Below are 17,776 nucleotides of genomic sequence, written 5' to 3'. Positions count from 1 at the left end.
CCCATGTATGGTTTAATAGATTAACACTGGGATTGGCAATATGAATGTGAAAATAAAAACAGTACAAATGTCACAGTTTTAATAAACTTAAAAAAATATCTTTTAATTGGAGGCTGCCATTTTGTTTTTCATTACTATACATTATGTCAAATGGTTGCAATAAAACCTGTTCTATGAACGCCACAGCGAGGTAAGCGTGATAAACAAGTCATCTATCAGTAGATTATAAAATGATGTGAAACAGAAGATGAGCGTTATAAACGCACACAAACAGCATCTCATTAAAAATACAGCATCAGGTCTTCAGCATAAAGCAACTTCGCTTCTTTACCTGAAAGTTTGGGATGGGGTTAGGAGTGGAAAGCCAGCTGGTCCGGGGGTTCTCCTGATAACGAAACGGCCCATTAAAGGCCTGTGTAATGGCACTGAGGTTAAACGCACACACGGCTGATGCAGCAATGCTGTTTCTGTGAGAAGAAATGAGAAGATGTAGTCAGGGACAGCAATAAAAATCCCATCTAGTCTAAGCTTTAACTGGCTGCTTTTAAAACATTCAAACATTTTCCTTTATATCAAAAGGTATTTAAGATCACGAAAAACATTTCGGTCAAGAGACTGCTTTTAATAACATCAAAGGTTCACTCACATGTTGGTGGTAAAGACTCCATAAATGAGGTCTTGCTCGGGGAGGTAGAAGGTGCTCTGGAGCTCATGGTAGTAGAAGGGAACGTCTCCAGAGCGAGAACAGTTCAGTCGGGCTTTCATGAAGGTGGTCCAGGTGTCTTCCAGCAGAAAACGACCTCCGACATCATTTTGACACACGCGGGCTACACGAGAGAAGACTGTCTTCCCACAATCCTGTTCAACAGCGTTCTCCCTCAGAAAAAAGTAGGTGAAGCGGCCCACCTCATACGCCGAGACAAAATGAGGCTCTGGGACAGAGAGAGAAAGAGAGACGTCTAACAATAATCCTAATAAAGACATGGTCACAGGACCACCTTGAGGGGTTTTTCAACTTCTTTAGCCGGTCAAGCTGGTCTTAGTTGGTCAGGCTTGGAGACCAGCTGACCCACCAGCTAAAACCAGCTGACTCACCAGCTTGACCAGCTTTGCCAGGTTGGGAGGACCAGCTTATACCAGCTACTTCCATCTTAAATCAACTAAGACCAGCCAACCAGCATAGCCAAGCTGGTGGGTCAGCTGGTCTTCAAACCTGACCAGCTAAGACTAACTAAAAAGTGTTCAAAACTCCTCTAAAACCAGCTTGCCACACCAGCTAAAACCAGGCTTGGAGACCAGCTGACCCACCAACCGAAAACAGCTAACCCACTAGCTTGACCAGGCTGGAAGGGCAAGCTTATACCAGCCACTTCCATCATAAACCAGCTAAGACCAGCCAACCAGCATAGCCCAGTTGGTGGGTCAGCTGGTCTTTAAGCCTGACCAGCTAAGACTAGCTAAAAAGTGTCCAAAACCCCTCTTAAACCAGCTTGCTTAACCAGCTAAAACCAGGCTTGGAGACCAGCTGACCCACCAGCTTGACTAGGCTGGAAGACCTGGCTGGGAGGACAAGCTTATACCAGCTACTTCCATCTTAAACCAGCTAAGACCAGCTAACCAGTTTGGCCAACTTTCCAGCCTGGTCAAGCTGGTTTAAGCTGGTGAGTCAGCTGACCCACCAGCTAAAACCAGCTGACCCACCAGCTTGACTAAACTGGAAGACCAGCTTAACCAGCTTTGTCAGGCTTTTATTCCAGCTACTTAGACCAGCTAAAGTTTCCAGAACCCCTCTAAAAACCAGCTTACTACACCAGCTTAACCAGCTAAAATCAGGCTAGGGGACCAGTAGGGAGTGTCTAAATATTAGAATTACAATATTTTTGCTGTATTACAGTACAAAAAAAGTTATATACAGTATTGTAATTAAAATGACTCTTTTTCCTAATTGTTTTAATCTGCATAAATCAGGGGTGTCCAAAGTCGGTCCTGGAGGGCCGGTGTCCTGCAGAGTTTAGCTAAAACTCTCCTCAACACACCTGCCTCAAAGTATCTAGTTTGCCTAGTAAGACCTTGATTAGCTGGATCAGGTGTGTTTGATTAGGGTTAGAATAAAACTCTGCAGAGACACCGGCCCTCCAGGAGCAGGAGTGGACATGCCTGGCATAAATCATTTACCATTAAGCCATTTGGAGTTGTACTGGGCTGTCCGCAGAGGTGGCATATTCCCCAGACTGCGGTAAATAATCGGATCCCGGCTGGAGAAATCGGTCACCGTGGCCGCGTATACCTCTCCGCTCTCGGTTATCATAGCTGTCGAGTTGTGCCGCGGGTCGTAGGGACATCGAGCCACTCCGCTGACAGAATCCAAAACGTTTGCGATGTCAGTAACGGAGCGAGTCGTGCAGACGGGCATGAAAGCGTTTGTCCCGCAGGTGAATAAGCGGCTGCCGTTCAGCAGAAGGACACGAACATAATTCTGACACTCATCCTATGAGGACCAAAGGGAAGAAAGAGATATTTTCGTATTTTATACACTTTATAGCACACATTCATCCAGAAAACACATTTCTTGCGCCCCACCTCAGTCTTTCCTTTGCTCTGACAAGATCTCCTGGTGTTCGCATCGACGCCCCACTCAGTGGCCTGCAGTGAATAAATCATTAACATTAAAGGAATAATCCATTTTCTTAAAAGAAAAACCCAGATAATTTACTCACCACCATGTCATACAAAATGTTGATGTCTTTCTTTGTTCAGTCCAGAAGAAATTATGTTTTTTGAGGAACATTGCAGGATTTTTCTCATTTTAATGGACTTTAATAGACACCAACAATTAATACTTAACTCAACACTTAACAGTTTTTTCAACGGAGTTTCAAAGGACTCTAAACGATCCCAAACGAGGCATAAGGGTCTTATCTAGCGAAACGATTGTCATTTTTGACAATAAAAATAAAAAATATGTACTTTTAAACCACAACTTTTCGTCTAGGTCCAGTCCAGCGCGACCTAACGTAAATGCGTAGTGACGTATAGTGAGGTCACGTGTTACATATATAAAACGCACATTTGTGGACCATTTTAAACAATAAACTGACACAACGACATTAATTAGTATCAGTTGACATACAACAACGTAGGAACGGTCCTCTTTCACCACACTTGTAAACACTGGGGCGGAGTTTCGCGTTCGTCTTCTGTGACCTCTTGACGTCATGACGTATTGCGTGAGGTCAGCTGGCGCATCACGACCGGATCTACATGACGAGAGGTTGTGCTTTGAAAGTGTATATTTGTTGTTTTTCTTGTCAAAGATGACAATCGTTTTGCTGGATGGGACCCTTGTGCCTCGTTTGGGATTGTTTGTAGTCCTTTGGGACTCTGTTGAAAAAAACTGTTGAGTGTTGAGTTAAGTATTAAATGTTGGACTAAAGTCCATTAAAATTAAAAAAATCCTGCAATGTTTTCCTCAAAAAGCATAATTTCTTCTCCACTGAACAAAGAAAGACATCAACATTTTGGATGACATGGTGGTGAGCAAATTATCCGGATTTTTCTTTTTAGAAAATAAACTAATCCTTTAAGAAATCAAGCTAACAAAACATACATAAATACAATCCTGTCTTGAATTCACATGGATCTATCAGCTGATACAATCATACTGCAGATGAAAATAATACAGTACACTGCAAAAAATGATTTTCAAGAAAAAATATTCTTAGTATTTTTGTCTTGTTTTCAGTAAAAAATATCTAAAAATTCTTAAATTAAAATGCCTTTTCTTGATGAGCAAAACAGCCCAAAAAAATATTAATTGTTTTAAGACCAAGTGATTTTGTGCATAAAACAAGCAAAAAAATATGCCAATGGGGTAAGCAAATTTTTCTTCAATTCAGTGTTTTAAAAAATTTTCAATATTTTTTTGCTTACCCCATTGGCAGATCTTTTTGCTTGTTTTATACACAAAATCACTTAAATTTGATACTTTTGGTCTAAAAACTAGACTTATTTTCTTGGGTCGTTTTGCTCATCAAGAAAAAGCATCTTAATTTAAGTTTTTTTTTTAGATATTTTTACTGAAAATAAGACAAAAATACTAAGATTTTTTTTCTTGAAAATCATTTTTTGCAGTGTATATCTATGTAAACATCACATTAAAGAAACACTGGTGATCTTAAAGTTCTTTTTGTTTGTTTTTTCCTCAATTATTTAGTCAAACCAATTGGAAAAGCATTTGTAAATAAGTCAACTTACAACTGATTGGAAGTCATGATAGATAAAAAATAAATATTTAAAAATAAATTATTTTAAGTACAAAGATGTAAGCTGTCATTGTTCATGTTGTTTCATTTGTTTTAAAGACTCTTCCTCTGTTTCTTTCTTAATTTTGACAGACTGCTTTGTCATGTTTATCTGTGTTGTCATCACCTTACAAGTAATGATCTAGCACAGACTCTCTCTCTCTCTCTCTCTCTCTCTCTCTCTCTCTCTCTCACACACACACACACACACACACACACACACACACACACACACACACACACACACACACACACACTATTGTGTATTTGTTTTGGCCGTGACCCTTATTGAAGGCACCAAATGAACAATAGTGACAATTCCAACGGATGCTGAACAGATGGAGAGGTCACGTTAAATCTCTTTCCACATTAGTAACAGCGCTGGAGGACGTTTTAGAGCCAGAGAATCACACATTACAGCTGACAAACCAACACATCCGCCTCACATTTAGCCACAAGATCACAAGAAAGAAATAAGAAATTAGATTTTGCTTAAAGAAAGTGATGCCTATTTCAAGGACATAGAAAATGTTTTGAACATTATACATATGTATTAAGTCAGACGAGAAATGTTATTGGTCAGTGGTTTATTTTTCAAAGCTCAGAAGATTTGATCGAGTTCTTATAACCGCCACTTTCGCGTTTGTCAATCGTGTTGCCCTAGTTTCTACAACTGGAAACTGAGGATAGCACGGATATTACAGTTTTTCTGAATTGCTAAAACACTAAAACCCAATCTCTAAACCAAATTTATAGTGGCCTAAACCTATTTGTTAAAAATTCTAAACACAAACTTCTCACTAAAACACACATTTCACACTGCAATGCACTTGTTTTATAAATGCTAAACACAGGCAGGCAAAAGTTGAACACAACTACAACACCGTTATCATCGAGTAACTCAAAATTCTTCAGACACTTTCATCTAATTATATTTTTACCAATTGTGTGAATTGGAAACAGTCTGAGAGGCAAATGAAGAGTATGAGGAAGAAAAGGACACCAGAGACGATGCAATTGGCAAAATTTGCAGTTGGATTGCTGACTTATTACAAAATACAAGTGCTGCTTACAGTAATATTGAAAACTTACTATTACTTGCAGTACTTAGAGTAAAGTAGTCACTATATTCACTGAACTAAACTTGTGATTACAGTAATATAGATTTTAACAGTATTTGTCAAGTGTGTTGTTATGTACAATAAACATGTATTTTTCTGTAAGCAGATGTCCTGGATGTTGTGTTTTCCATTTTTTAAGGTAGTGTCTAATGGATGCTTTGTAGTGTTTTATATTATAAACTTATGTGTGTATGATTTGAAAGCTTAGTTTGATTTTGAGTACAAGTGAAATGGTTTTGAAGGAATTGTTTGATTTTGCTGGAAGAGTCAGGGGTTCTTTAAATTTTGTTTGAAATTGGGATTTGTGTTTTAGGTTTTGAGAAAATGAGTGATGGTTTCTAAAAATGTGTTTTAGCAATTCAGAAAAACTGTAAATAACTAAAAGGGCAAAAATGACTAGGGAGACAAGGGACGAGTCATTATTTAAAACAGGAATTTCTCTGGAATCTAAAAATCCTTGGGAACTTTTGCTATAATGTAAGTACACAACTGCATTAAATATATATCACACTGCGCAAGTGTTTTTTTTTTCATATTTATCCTAACATTGCTTATGAGAAATATAAAAATAAACAAATGAGACAATTGTTAAGTAAAAAGTATTTGGTTGTAAAAAATTATGTAGATTATATACCATATTTTCTCTACTATAAATCGTTTTTTTTTTTTCATAATTTGGCTAGTGCTGCGTCTTATAGTCAGGTGCGCCTTGTAAGTCAGCATGAATTAATTTTGACACTTGTTTGGTTAATTTAGCCTATTCAGCCTTCCAGGTAAGTTCTGTATGCTATTGTGTATCGTGTAAATAAATGATAATATTACTTTAACGTACAGACACCTTTCCAGCTTGCTGTTCTAAGTGCTATTGTTTAGTTGAATAATTTGCATTTCCAGATTAAATGTCTGTTCTTCGACTTGGATTTTGAGAAATAATTTTCTAAATAAATGCGATGTATAGTCCACTACAACTTAGATGTTATTTCGTCTTCATGACAAATTTTTGAATGATGCGACTTATACTCCGGAGCGATTTATAGTCTGGAAAGTACGGTAGGTCAAATAATCCGGATTTGTGTAAATTTGATGAGAAATGTTTGAGATTTCAATAATATTGACTTGAGTGTTGTCTTGGCAAATCTGAGCTCAGTTTGTGACACTATTGATATTTCTTCTGAGACATTCTGGATTTTTTTTCCAGGAAAAAAGTGTGTTTATTCAGCACCTTTTGAAGTTTGGTGTGTGCAGTCTGATATTTGACCTTTTACTAAGATGTAGCTGATAACTCAAGATTTTTGCTTGAATTAAAGTAAAACATTTATTTATTTTTTAGCCTAAAGCAGTGGTTTTCAAACATTTTGCATTTTGATTAAATAAAGAGCAAATAAAAACTCTTTACATCTCCTACGCAGGACATGCAAAAGTTTTTATTTGCTCTTTATTTAATGCAAAATGTTTGAAAACCGCTGCTTTAGCCTAAAAAAAAATATTTTTTACTTTAATTCGAGCAAAAATCTTGAGTTATCAGGAACATCTTAGTAAGAGGTTAAATATCAGACTAAACACACCAAACTACAAAAGGTGCCGAATAAACACATTTCGGACAAAACTAACATCTGCTCTGTTTACTGTTGTGCAAGCTAAGCGTCACAAGAGCAAGAGTTCAGAAAGCAAAAATCAATCTGTCTGTTCCTCACTAAACAACACATGAAAGACGCTTCATTGGAAGAGAAGATGAATGGAAATGTCAGGGGTCAGATCTGTTTACCCCTGGATCCTGAGAGGGGTTGTGTTTTTCCTCGAACACACTTGAGATCTTCACTACCAGGCACGGTCCCTTCACCTCGACTAAAACGCTCTTATCTGCTTTCTCTATCTCTCTCTCTGCGTCTGCTTAGATCTTGTCTAAACCAGACCCTTCATTTAACCCAAAAGATTTCAGGTTAAATATAATAAATCAACCACACAATCTGACTTACTGATATCATGGCTGATTTTCTAAAACACATAAAAGTGGTTGCTTAAGTATTTACGAGCATCCTTGAGAATCTACGATATTCATGCACTGGGCCGTTTTTCTATGTATCCTGTGAATCCTGAATGAAATTTAAGGGATCTTTTGCAGAACAGAGATACAGGAGTGCATCGTAAAAGGAGTGTGTGTGTGTTCAAAAGGGTGACCGTGGGTCACTCTTGTGGACACAGGGTCACGAGATCACCCTAAATCACTGGATTCTGACAGATTCCTGTGAGATCTGTCCCCAGGCTTGAAACCCTCTTACGTTTACCGTGAACGTTTGGATAGTTCGCCGGCAGGGTCTTTCACAGGCTCCAGTGAAGTCCCTCTTAAATATCACACAACACCTCAAAGCCTTCAATGGTTATGTCACATAAACGGAGAAGTATCTCACCATTCCCACATGCAGCAAATCATTCTTCAAAGTAAAATATATGCCAGTTGAAACCCTATTTCAGATAAGTTTGCTATTTTTTTGGCAACCAACACAAACATCATGACACAAGACTTAAAAATTATCTCTTCCACACTTATAAACATATATTATTATGCATATTTCAGGACAATTTTTCCAAAGTTTCCCTCCAATGTTCTTATTAACATCATGCATCAAGACTTTATATTGTTTTTGTTATTTCCAGTATTCCCAGCAGTAGCGGCCAGTGACTTTGCTTTCGAGGGCGCACGATGCAAAGCTCGTCAAAACATGTATTTAGCCCATTATGTGTGTGCCTCATCATGTCAAAATATGTGTTCAGCACGCCATGTGAACCTATGTGCATCACGCGTCATGTCAAAATACGTGCTTGTGCAGACCCTTCAAAGTGGTTTATGATAAAAGAGACGCTTACGTTTGCCAGATACTTGCTTAATCTCATGTGTAATCAGAATTTAGTGTTAAGTTAGTGTCTTGCGAGTATTTTGTGAATGTGAGCGTCCCTTTTATCATAAACACTTTCGACGCGTGTGCAGCAGGCACTTATTTTGACATGAGGCACATAGGTTCACATGACACAACGAACACATATTTTAAAAGAGAAGTCATTGGCCGCCAATGATTTTCAGTGCTGTTTCTCATTGCTGTAATACAATGATGAAGACCACCATAAGTTAAAGGAAGTAATATTTTTTATGTGCAATATTAAAAATATTTTTTATTCTACTGTAATGAAAAGGTATATGAGTTTTTTGTGAGAATTTGAGGGGCAAATGTGCTTTACTTTCATGAAAATAAAACCACAGGGTGAAAAATCTGAATTAACCTTAATAAACCGCTTTGTCGATGCAAACTATTTGTCTATTTCAAAGTATTTGAAAGGGTAATTTCTAAAAGTTAGATTTACACATCACCGGAAAGCTGAATAAATAAGCTTTTCCAATATTTGGCTGAGATACTATTAACTACTTGAAATAACTGGAATCTGAGGATACAAAAAAAATATATTGAGAAAATCGCCTTTAAAGTTGTCCAAATGAAGTCCTTAGCAACACATATTACTAATGATAGATACATTTTGGATATATTTATGGTAATCTTGATCTTTACTTAATATCCTTATGATTTTTGGCATTTAAAAAAATTATAATTTTATGGTTGGCAATTGCTACATATATACCTGTGTGACTTAAAGGGATAGTGTACCCAAAAATGAAAATAATATCATTAATGACTCACCCTCATGTCATTCCAAACTTGTAAGACCTCCGTTCATCTTTGGAAAACAGTTTTAGATGTTTTAGATTTAGTTTGAGAGCTTTCTGACCCTCTATTGAAAATCTATGTACGGTATACTGTCCATGTCTAGAAAGGTAATAAAAACATCATCAAAGTAGTCCATGTGGACATCAGTGGGTCAGTTAGAATTTGTTGAGGCATCGAAAATACGTTTTGGTCCAAAAATAACAAAAATTTATGCAGCATTGTCTTCTCTTCCGCATCTGTTGTGAAGCGCATGCGCGAGATTAAAGTCACGTGACTGCAGTGATGCGGATGACGTGTTTCCCTCAGACTGTAAACAAAGCTCGAGCGCCAAAAAAAAAAGCTGGGGCACACCAGATAACACGTCAGCAGCGTCGTACATCAGCAGCGTCATATGTCAGCAGCGTCACTGCAGTCTCGTGCACGCGGTTCACAACAGAACCGGAAGAGAAAACAATGCTGAATAAAGTCGTAATTTTTTTTTTTTTTGGACCAAAATGTATTTTGGATGCTTTAACACATTCTAACTGACCCACTGATGTCCACATGGACTACTTTGATGATGTTTTTATTACCTTTCTGGACATGGACAGTATACCGTACATAGATTTTCAATGGAGGGTCTGAAAGCTCTCAGACTAAATCTTAAACGTCTTAAACTGTGTTTAAGGAGGTCTTACGAGTTTGGAACGACATGAGGGTGAGTCATTAATGACAATATTTTCATTTTTGGGTGAACTATCCTTTTAAGACTGGTTTTGTGGTCCAGGGTTGAATCAGGATAATACTGTTGAGCTGCATACGAACAACACAGGTGTATGCGTCAATACCAACATTACATTTAAGCATTTTTATTGACGCTTTTATCCAAAGCGACTTGTGGTGCTACAGGTGATTGTTTTTGTATGTGTGTGTCTGGTATGAGTAGATCTAAACAGCTGCTTCATATCCATTTCCAAATGAGGATGACTGCATTCACATACGGATAGGAGAATATGGAGAGAGAGAGAGAGATATCGTACCTGCAGGAGAGAGACATTGCTCAGACTCAGCCTGAAGAGATGGTTTCTACACAGAAAAAGATGTTTTAGGTATGACAGACACATTAGATGAGGTAACCTTGTATGTGTGCGTTGTGTCTATGTATTACCTGGCTCCAACTATCAGCTGGTTTCTGGAGAGGTCAAGCGTGAGGGGCGAGTAATCGTTCACTCCAGGTAGCGAGAAAGAAAACATCCACGGGCTCAGAGCTACAGAACAGAAGATCAGAGCACACACCACAGTTAGCGGTGAGACAGCAGCGTTGACAGATGTAAGCACAGGAGGGAAATCCAATGAGAATTAAAAAGCATTTTATCGGGTTTTTTGCACACACTGTTTTAGTAGCACAGACTGCATTACCCAAAAATCATTGACACACAACTCTTAATAGGGCTTTTCACAATGTGCCCAACCCTGGGTTATCTTCGTTACTGTATACATTTTAAAAACTATGTATTTTCTGTTTTGATGGCTGAATGACCAGCATCCTGATACAAACAATAGGTTTAAAGCGCACGCTCTGGACATCCATCCCTCACAGCCTCTGTTTGAAATCAACATGGCGGCAGACTAAATAAGGTGTATAGGTACATCTGCCTCGGTTTTGCTTTAATTCACAAATGCTCACATTAGACACTATGTCTACAACATAGTCTAGCAAAGCTGTTAAGGTTTTAGTGGTATAACACACAAAGCAGCTTGTGTTTCTGCTTATATAGCAGTAAGCTTCAACATCTGCTTTATCCTGACATTACACACAGCTGTGTTAGACCTTTACATCTGAACAGCAGATGCTCAAACCTGCTGAAAACACACGGGTTTGACTGTTAAGGCTGACAGCTGACTAGTTTCAACCTTAGAACAGATATAGTTTGCTGGTTTTACTGGGGTTTGGTTGACAGTAAAAAAATCTGATTATGCAGAACAAAAAAAGCAAGATGTTTTGGGAAAAGATCTTAAAAGCTCAGATTGTAGACTTTGAATGTGAGTGATATAAAGGGCGGAGAAGAATGAGGTATTTTACACCCACCTGTGTAGGACGTAACCGGGTGCATTTTTCTCTGACACTCTTCAGGTAGAGAGGGCAAAGACTTGGGGTCAAAGGTCGGTGAAGATGATGAGGTCTGTGATGTGACGAAAGATAGCAGGACAAGGTGTACTAATAGTCCTGTGAAGCACAGTCGCTCCATCTGTGGCGGCGATGTTGTCATGGTTACCGCATCAGGCACTCTTGTACTTTGGAATGAGGCAAGGGTCCTGAAGAGAGATGATGATTTTAAAGACAAAGTTTATTATATGAGACATTAGCTAATAATGATAAAATTGTGTCCGATTCTATTTTTGAACAAAGAGTTTTCCCAAAGGCCAGCATGACCGTAAATGAACCATTTCAAAACAATCTGTAAACTACGGAAACTACAAAATTCTGAGAAGCTTCTCCAAAACTGTAACTAAACAGACAAATGTTAACAATCAAACAAAAAGACAACATGATAAACAGATGGACAGACAGATAATCAAACAGACATAAACAGTTAGAAACCCACAGATAATCAGAAAGGCAGACAGACAGACAAATAAATTATCAGACAGATAATTAGACAGACAGACAGTTAGAAACACATAAATAATAAGACAGATAATCAGACAGACAGATGAGTAAAAACACACAGATTATCAGACAGGCAGACAAACAGATAATCAGACTGAGGCCATGTTTACATTAGAGCATTTGCGTTTTAAAACGGCATTTTAAAATGAAAACGATCCTCGTTTATACTGGCATTTTAAAAAGAATCTTCATCCACACTATACACCACCATAAACGCATGAAACATGACCAATCATGTAACTGGGCATGCGCATAAAAGTGTAAAATAACTTATTACTCTAATAATAGCTTACCTTTGCGCGTTTACGCAGCCTAGGGGGTGTGCGATATTGACAAAAAGTCATACATGGGTCCTTTGCTGGCAACTATAACAGACACTATTTTTGAACCTATAGAAATGTGTTTGGGAAAGTCTTATACTGTTCTATCTCCCCCCTACAACATATTAATATGATTAATAGGTTAATTTTGATTTTATAACTAAACAGAAAGGTCTTTATGATTTAAAAAGAAAGCATTCAAGTGAACAGTACTAAACAGTAGCGAACTTTAATCAAACATAGTAAGAGGTGAAGTATTGCTTTAGCCTATCAGAAATGCTTATTGCATTAATTTTTAAAAGTGTGCGAGGTCCGTGCACGTCCTCCGCTAGCAACACAGAATAAGGTTAGCTAAAAGTGCAAGCGCCTAAACGAGCATTATATATTAATGACGTTGGGTTTATTGTTTTTATTAATTTAAATTCACAAAACTTATCAACAAAACATCGATTAAAATTAAAAGACAAATTATCTGAAACGAAATTCATTTTAAAGTAGCAAACAAAACTTACATTAAACTGGAAAATAATGTCTGACCCATTACAATTCTCCCTTCATATTGGCCTTTACAACGCCTATATGGCGTTTTAAATTACAGTCTATCTTTCGTAAGCTAACTAAATTTAAACAAAACATAAACACTTATACTGTTCTATCCCCCCTACAACATATTAATATGATTAATAGGCTAATTTTGATTTTATAACTAAACAGAAAGGTCTTTATGATTTAAAAAGAAAGCATTCAAGTAAACAGTACTAAACAGTATAGCAAACTTAAAGCAAAAATAAATTTCAGCAAATGCAAACTTCAATCAAACATAGTAAGAGGTGAAGTGTTGCTTTAGCCTACCCGAAATGCTTATTGCATTAATTTTTATAAGTGTGCGAGGTCTGTGCACGTCCTCCGGTGGCAACACACAAATAAAAGCGCAAGCGCCTAAACAAGCATTATATTAATGACGTTGAGTTTATTGTTTTTATTAATTTATATTCACAAAACTTATCAACAAAACATCGATTAAAATTAAGAGACAATTTATCTGAAACGAAATTCATTTTAAAGTAGCAAACAAAACTTACATTAAACTGGAAAATAATGTCTGACCCATTACAATTCTCCCTTCATATTGGCCTTTGCAACGCCCTATATGGCGTTTAAAATTACAGTCTATCTTTCGTAAGCTAACTAAATTTAAACAAAACATAAACACATTAAACCCAACAATACTCAAACATTAATATAAAACAGACATTGTCATTATCTATAAGGATGCATGTTAAAACAATCCGATATAGCGTTTATAATAGCTGGTTGGTAGATGTTTAGCCTACTATTTTTGGCAAAACCTCCGTTGCAAACCTCCATTTACCTGAATAAAAATATTTTTTCATTGAAAATGATGCGCTGTCACGTTAACATCAGCTGTTCGTTTACATAAGACTCCGTCTACGTTCATTTACACTCAGAGCAACGTCTGAGTTCTCAAACTAAAACAGGGTCTTCAGCGTTTGCGAACGAATCCGTTTATGAGGGTCGAAAACGGTGATGTAGTGTAGATGAAAGGCGTAAACGTAGCAAAAGTAACGCGTTTTAAAGGATAAACGCATTAATGTAAACATAGCCTGACAGATAGATAATCAGACAGATAATAAAACATACAGACAGTTAGTAACACACACATAAATAAGACAGGCAGACAGATAATCAGACAGGCAGATAGATAATCAGACGGATAATTAGTCAGACAAACAGACAATTAAACAGATAATTAAACAGACAGACAGTTAGAAACACATAAATAATAAGACAGGCAGACAGATAATCAGACAGATAAACAGACAGGCAGATAGATAATCAGACAGATAATTAGTCAGACAAACAGACAATTAAACAGATAATTAAACAGACAGACAGTTAGAAACACATAAATAATAAGACAGGCAGACAGATAATCAGACATATAGACAGATAATCAGACATTTAGACAGATAATCAGACATATAGACAGATAATCAGACAGGCGGATAGATAATCAGACATATAATTAGACAGACAGATAATTAGACAGACAGACAGATAATCAGACTCACAGACAATTCAACAGGTAGATTATTAGAAAGACAGATAATCAGTCAGTCAGACAGACAGACAGATAATCAGACAGACAAACAATTTGAAAGATAATCAGACAGACAGATATGCAGACAGACAGACAGACAGACATATACAATTTGACAGATAATCAGACAGACAGATATTCAGACAGACAGATAGAGACAGATAAGTTAAAAGACAGATAATCAGACAGACAGACAGACAGACAGACAGATAATCAGACAGACAATTAGACAGACAGAGACAGATAATTAGAAAGACAGATAATCAGACAGACAATTAGACAGTCAGAGACAGATAATTAGAAAGACAGACAGACAGACAGACAGATAATCAGACAGATAGTTAGACAGACAAACAGATAACTAGACAGATAATTAGACAGACAGACAGACAATCAATCAATCAATCAATCAATCAGACAGACAGATAATTAGACAGACAGATAATCAGACATACAGACAGTTAGTAACACACAGATAATAAGACAGGCAGACAGATAATTAGTCAGACAGACAGACAGACAATTAAACAGATAATTAAACAGACAGACAGTTAGAAACACATACATAAGACAGGCAGATAGATAATCAGACAGATAATTAGTCAGACAAACAGACAATTAAACAGATAATTAAACAGACAGACAGTTAGAAACACATAAATAATAAGACAGGCAGACAGATAATCAGACATATAGACCGATAATCAGACATATAGACAGATAATCAGACAGGCAGATAGATAATCAGACATATAATTAGACAGACAGACAGACAGACAGACAGACAGACACACAGACAGACAGACAGACAGCAAGAAACACACAGATAATAAGACATGCAGACAGATAACCAGACAAATAGACAGATAATCAGACAGACAGATAATTAGACAGACAGACAGATAATCAGACTCACAGACAATTCAACAGGTAGATTATTAGAAAGACAGATAGTCAGTCAGTCAGACAGACAGACAGATAATCAGACAGACAAACAATAGACAGATATGCAGACAGATATGCAGACAGACAGACAGACAGACAGACAGACAGACAGACAATTTGACAGATAATCAGACAGACAGATATTCAGACAGACAGACAGACAGACAGATAGAGACAGATAAATAGAAAGACAGACAGACAGACAGACAGATAATCAGACAGACAATTAGACAGTCAGAGACAGATAATTAGAAAGACAGTCAGACAGATAATCAGACAGATAGTTAGACAGACAAACAGATAACTAGACAGATAATTAGACAGACAGACAGACAATCAATCAATCAATCAATCACACAGACAGACAGATAATTAGACAGACAGATAATCAGACATACATACAGACAGACAGATATCAGACAGACCAACAGCTAGATAATCAAACAATTACTTTTCAAGTCAGACAGACATATAATCAGACCGACAGATATTTAAGAAAACAGCCATATACATTATAACAGGAAAGCTGAGAGATGTCTTTGTTTTTCTCCTGTAGTCTCCTGTCAATGTGTTATTTTTCTTATTTCTAACCTTCAGTTCTCTTCTCTCATCAGTGATAGTGCAGATGACTGGAGCTCATCCAAAACCTGTGGCTGTTTTAATACAATCAATGCATTTCTAAAACATGACATTGATTTTGGTATAACCATCAGATGAGGAGGAGCGTATGCATTCATGAAACAACAGGCCAATAAACTTCAGAGAAAGAGGTTTTGAATAAACTCACAGCTCGTCATGAAAATCAACAGGATCCTGCGGTGTCCCGCCAGGACCTTACAGACCTCTGATAGTTAATCTTTCCATTAGACGTGTGGCAGCACAGCTAAAATCATCATGTAAACACTCATCTGAGATCTTACATAAGCCTGATGTAGTTTTAAGTTAACACAAACTTCCCTGTTAGCCCTCTGGTAAACACACACATGTAAAAACACATGCTTAATCACACTTAAACATACACTTCCTGACGTCCCACTGAAACCAATGAAGCATCTGTCTTGGTTTTACTTAAACACACGGCAAACATCGTCCGGTCTGATGTTTTACAACAGGCCCATATGGACACGCAGAACTTTGCAGAAAACTTCAAAGATATACACAGAATCTAAACACCTGTCATTCACAAAATTATGTCGATTTTACACTTCCTGTGTGTACTGATTTCATCTAAAGCGACTTAAATTGCATTCAAAGTGCATATTGAATTTTTTATCAGTATAAACGCATAAACATTATTTGGCGGGCACAGATTTCATGCCGGCAGACTGTTGCTCTTTTTTGGCTCCGGGTACGACGTGGTGCAGCGGACAGCTCAGCGCCAACCGTGTCTAATGCAACTCAATAGCAAAAGACCCTTCAATCCCCCAAATCCCCCTAATACCCCCATATTCATCCTATTCATGCCCACCTTCTTAGTCTCATCAGTGCTGACATAGAGCGAGAGAGTGAGTGAGGGCCGTGAAAGCCAGTGATGGCAATGACAAATATACCCAAAGGGAGTCCAGGGTCAGACAATGGATAGACTAGGTGGGCCGACCCGTCTGGACCCATTACTGCTGGGTTAATAGATGAGATATGAAAAGAGGAGTGAATAAATGAGGTCAAAGTTTGTTGCCAAGTCATACATAAACACAAACAACAATCACACACAACTCTTATCTTAGTACAGGGTCATTGAGAGTTATAAACTTATCTAACTAATTTAGATTGTGACTGAAAAATTCAAAGAATGCGTGTTAGTATACCAGATTTTTTTTGAGTTTTGTTTTGAGTTTTTCATAAGGGTATTCTAATATTTCACAATAATGCTATATTACATTTCTAATTTTGTCTTGCCACATATACTTACAATGGTTGGGTATACTGACGGTTGGGTTAAAATGTTACAATCATAGCTTATGCAATGATTCAATGATGAACCCCTTGAAGTTTTGCGTGTAACATGAATAATGATGGCAAATATGAAGGGTGTAGAGCTAAATTCCACCGAAATTCCCTTTTTGATCTCAGAGGCTTTTCTTGAGCACATTAGCGAAAGGCAACTAATCCATGAAAATGTCTGCTATAAACACAAGACTCAATGCTAATCTGTAGTATAAGGTCACAGATAAACACAGTCTTAATGCTTTACAAGCCCTGCAACATCAAAACACTAGCCTGGTTACAGATTTGCGCAAAACTTTTGCAATATTCTCTAAATATCAATAAAAAACTATTGCGAAATGACGCCGTTTTCATTAAGCGATGTTATGGGATTGAAAAGTAATTTTTTCCTCTTGCGATAAGTTATTCCAATGCTCATGGCGATTGATGTTGGTAGGTTTACGTATATCGCAGCCACTGCGCTAGCCAATTTTTTTTAGCAAAGCAGATTGTAGTTTCGCAACGTATTACCTTATAAAAAGCTTGAAAAACCACCTCATGTGGGTGCAAAAACTTTTGTAATATACTGTTTGGGAGTTTTGCGAAATTGACGTGTTTCTATTCCCTTACAAAAAGTAACCATGGTTTAATTGCGTTAAAAGTGTAGGAACCATGGTT

General features: G+C 37.3%; 1 protein-coding gene across 1 annotated transcript in view; it reads right to left on the bottom strand.

Annotated features, from left to right (window-relative positions):
- sema5bb (sema domain, seven thrombospondin repeats (type 1 and type 1-like), transmembrane domain (TM) and short cytoplasmic domain, (semaphorin) 5Bb) overlaps positions 1–17,776 on the bottom strand; it is a 58,739-nt gene that overhangs the window by 16,835 nt on the left and 24,128 nt on the right. Inside the window, exons 3-9 of the mRNA XM_073870695.1 lie at positions 11,207–11,433; positions 10,286–10,385; positions 10,158–10,203; positions 2,581–2,643; positions 2,176–2,488; positions 647–932; positions 332–467 (exon numbers count right to left, since the gene is read on the bottom strand). Of these exons, the coding sequence (XP_073726796.1) occupies positions 332–467; positions 647–932; positions 2,176–2,488; positions 2,581–2,643; positions 10,158–10,203; positions 10,286–10,385; positions 11,207–11,387 (1,125 nt within the window). The 5' untranslated portion in view covers positions 11,388–11,433. The remainder of the gene's footprint in view (positions 1–331; positions 468–646; positions 933–2,175; positions 2,489–2,580; positions 2,644–10,157; positions 10,204–10,285; positions 10,386–11,206; positions 11,434–17,776) is intronic.

The sequence above is a fragment of the Misgurnus anguillicaudatus genome, chromosome 8, assembly GCF_027580225.2.
Source record: "Misgurnus anguillicaudatus chromosome 8, ASM2758022v2, whole genome shotgun sequence".
Lineage (NCBI taxonomy): Eukaryota > Metazoa > Chordata > Actinopteri > Cypriniformes > Cobitidae > Misgurnus > Misgurnus anguillicaudatus.
This window is presented reverse-complemented; position numbering and strand designations above follow the sequence as displayed.